Below are 3,511 nucleotides of genomic sequence, written 5' to 3'. Positions count from 1 at the left end.
TATTGTATTGTAAAAGGCCACATGAACCGGGCAGCATGGTGGTGTAGTGGTTAGCGCTCTCTCCTTGCAGCGCTGGGTCCCTGGTTCAAATCCCAGCCAGGGCACCATGTGCACAGAGTCTGTATGTTCTCTATGTGCCTGCGTGGGTTTCCTTCCAACATCTCAAAAACATAGATATGTATATTGACTTACTGGAGTATCCGGAGACCTGGCGGGTTGCTGCATTTTAGATGGTTTCAATGGTTCGACACCAAGCAAGGTTTAAAAAAAGAATACTTGCACTTTTTTGCTGTCCCATTTCGTACTGTGGGAATAAGGAGAGATGGTCGCCCTCCATGGTTTATGGATTAGTAACCTAGAGGTACTAAACTAAAATTACAACCTCCTTCCAGAGGTGTAAACTGTACATTAGGGGTTAAGAGGCACCCAAAATTAATCCAGCAGGAAGGGGGTTTGGTTACAGCTGGGTCACGCCCTTACTTGATTTAAAAGGGTGCTTAGTGTTAGTTGGCCCCACATTCCCTTCTGTAAAGGCATTTTCTCCCGCTCATGTTCTCCAGTCCTGTAAACCTGTAGTGAACAGTGCCACCAGGGGGTATTTACCTTTGGGAGGGGGAAGCCTCTGGATCCTAAAGAGGCTTCCTTTGTTCCCCTCACTAGAGAGGATCTAGCACTGGGGCCCCAGAAAATGTCCTTGTCGGCATGCGCACTAGCAGCTTCCCGCTCAGCTCTGGATGAAATAGCAGAGTCCAATCGTGTCTGCTCTACTGCACAGGGGCAGACAATGCAGTGTTCTCCCCGGAAATTTTTCCAGCCGGGTGGCATGTAAAATTAGCCGGGTGGGGCAAGATGAGATTAGAATGCAGGGCTGGCGCTTCTGTGCACAACTCTGCTTACAGCGTAGGAGGAGGTGACAGCCGGGTGCTCACCAAAACTAGCCGGGTCTAGCACCTGGCTAAAAGAGCCTGGGGAGAAGACTGCAATGTTTAATTTAAAATTTAGACTGGCTTTACATTTCACAGGGAAAGAAGGGAGCACCTTCTATTGCATACATGTCAAACTCCGGTCCCATGGGCCAAATTTTGCCCTCTGAGCCATTCAATTTGGCCCTCAGGTGGTTTCCCCACTGTGAATAATGTTTGGTTCACTCTAGACCTCCAGGGAAGCTATAGGGGGGAAAGCACTAAACACTAGGGAACTGTATAGGGTAGAGTGAGGGTCTCTAGACATCAAGGAACTGTATAGGGGAGGGAAGACCACTAGACACCAGAGAACTTTATAAGGAGGGAAAGGTGGCCAGTAGACATTGAGGTTGGCCTGCGACTAGGTCCCAGTACAGTGTTTGGCCCACTTTGTATTTGACACCCTTGTTCTATTGGCTATCGCAGACCTGCTGACCTGGAAACCAATTGAGTTCCTGAAGGATGGGGCAATCCTTACTTGGGTTACTTCCCATCCACCAGAATTAGAAATACCAGTTTAATGGTTGGTTTAATTTCTGTTGTTTGTGATTTTAGAACCCCCTGCAAGTGCTGGTGAACGCCATCATCAACAGCGGCCCCCGTGAGGACTCCACCCGTATCGGCAGAGCTGGAACAGTGAGGAGACAGGCTGTGGATGTGTCCCCCCTCCGCAGAGTCAACCAGGTGAGCACGGGCGAAGGAATCGCTCATACATGGCGGATGATTGAGATGCTGTAACTGTGTTTGCAACAAGAAATGGAAGTTTCATAATTTAAGATTCTTCTCTGCCTGGACTTCTGTTGTAATGTCAGTCTTCTGGTTGTGATGTCTGTCGTCTTGTATTGTCCATCTTCTGGTTGTGATCCCCGTCCTCTTGTACCTCTGCCCGGGCTTCTACTTGTGATGGATGTCTGTCCTCTTGTACCTCTGCCTGTCTTCTGGATGTAATGTCCGTCCTCTTGTATCTCAGGCTATCTGGCTCCTGTGCACCGGTGCTCGTGAAGCTGCCTTCAGGAACATTAAGACCATCGCAGAATGTGTCGCTGATGAGCTCATCAATGCAGCCAAGGTATGTGCTACAGGCGGTGGGAGACGCTGGCCGCAGCTTCATCTGACGCTAGGATGATTTTGTTATACGTGTGAGGTACCATAATGACATGAGTCCATTTTTTCGGGAGAACACCCCAATTCTGCATAGCTCCTCATTTATAACCACCTCTTCCGGAGTCTGCTTGCTTTCTTCTGGCTGAGTAGCAGCTTTGAGGAAACTCCAGACTCAGGCTGCTTAATCCCTCTGTACAGATGTCTGGTCCTCCCCGATTAGATTCATGGAAATATTTTGAGAAATAGAGCTGCAGCATTTCTCTGGCTGAGATCTAAGCTGCGTGATAGTTGCATGGGAACCTGGAATATATGCGCCCCATCAGTCAGTACATGAAACCATCATCTAGCTGACTTGCTGCGTCGTTTCTTGATCTAAGCTGCGTGATACTCACATGGAAAACTGGAGTATTTGCGTCCCGTCAGTCAGCTCATGAAACTGGTATAGCTGGTTTGCGGCATCATTTCTCTGGTCTAAGCTGCGTGATACTCTCGTAGAAACTGAATGTTTGCGTCTTGCCGGCCATCGGCACGTGAAACGATCGCTTGTCTGGCTTGCTGCACGGTTTCTTGGGCTGTGTGCAAGCAGCAGCGGTGATAAAGTTTGTTTGATAAACTGCCAGTGATGATGTCATAGATGTGAGTCTAACCATTCCTTTCTCCTTCGCAGGGCTCCTCCAACTCCTACGCCATCAAGAAGAAAGATGAACTGGAGAGAGTTGCCAAGTCCAACCGTTAAAGTTGTGAAAAAGCTTTGTTTCAGATTCTACAATAAAAAAAACAAAAACTTTCCCCCATCTCCTGTCTTCTGTACTTTTTTTTTTTTTTTTTACTTTTTTCTTTACTTGTACACCTAATCCCTTAAAGGAATACTATCGATTGAAACGACTTTTTTTTTTTTTTTTTTTTAGTACTCTATTAGTGTACACATTACCACTAGTGCTAGGGACACTTTATTTATTCACCCAGGTCTCTCTCCTTCTATTTCTGCTTAAAAATTCATTTCTCACACAGTTTATAGTGGTTTGGGTCACCCTGAGCTGCTTGGTTACTCTGTCACACAGCTCACAAATCTATTTCACTGTGTCACTCACAGCATGCAGGAGTCATGAGGAGAAATAGGCTGATCTGAGGTGGTAACAGGTAACTAAATGAGCTGTAATATTGCTGGAATATAACTAGCTATAACATTAGTCTGTGTTTACACTCAGACTGGTTGCCTGGCTGCCTGCTTGTGGTGATTCACTCCAGGCTGCATCCACTTTACAAGCTGCTGAGAGGGGCAGACCACTGTCTACAATTAGCATTATTAGTATATTTATCAGTCAAGAGAAGCAAAGATAATAAACACACATTGCTAGAATCTTTAACCTCTTACCACCATATCAATAACATTCTTTCAGCAAGGTGATAATTAAACTATAAACTGAGGAGTTGATAGCAACTCC

General features: G+C 46.3%; 1 protein-coding gene across 1 annotated transcript in view; it reads left to right on the top strand.

Annotated features, from left to right (window-relative positions):
• The window catches only part of RPS5 (ribosomal protein S5), a 16,102-nt gene extending 13,247 nt beyond the window's left edge, over positions 1–2,855 (top strand). Inside the window, exons 4-6 of the mRNA XM_068249331.1 lie at positions 1,518–1,646; positions 1,933–2,031; positions 2,734–2,855. Of these exons, the coding sequence (XP_068105432.1) occupies positions 1,518–1,646; positions 1,933–2,031; positions 2,734–2,802 (297 nt within the window). The 3' untranslated portion in view covers positions 2,803–2,855. The remainder of the gene's footprint in view (positions 1–1,517; positions 1,647–1,932; positions 2,032–2,733) is intronic.
• Positions 2,856–3,511: the final 656 nt, after the last annotated feature.

Source organism: Hyperolius riggenbachi, chromosome 8, assembly GCF_040937935.1.
Source record: "Hyperolius riggenbachi isolate aHypRig1 chromosome 8, aHypRig1.pri, whole genome shotgun sequence".
NCBI lineage: Eukaryota > Metazoa > Chordata > Amphibia > Anura > Hyperoliidae > Hyperolius > Hyperolius riggenbachi.
This window is presented reverse-complemented; position numbering and strand designations above follow the sequence as displayed.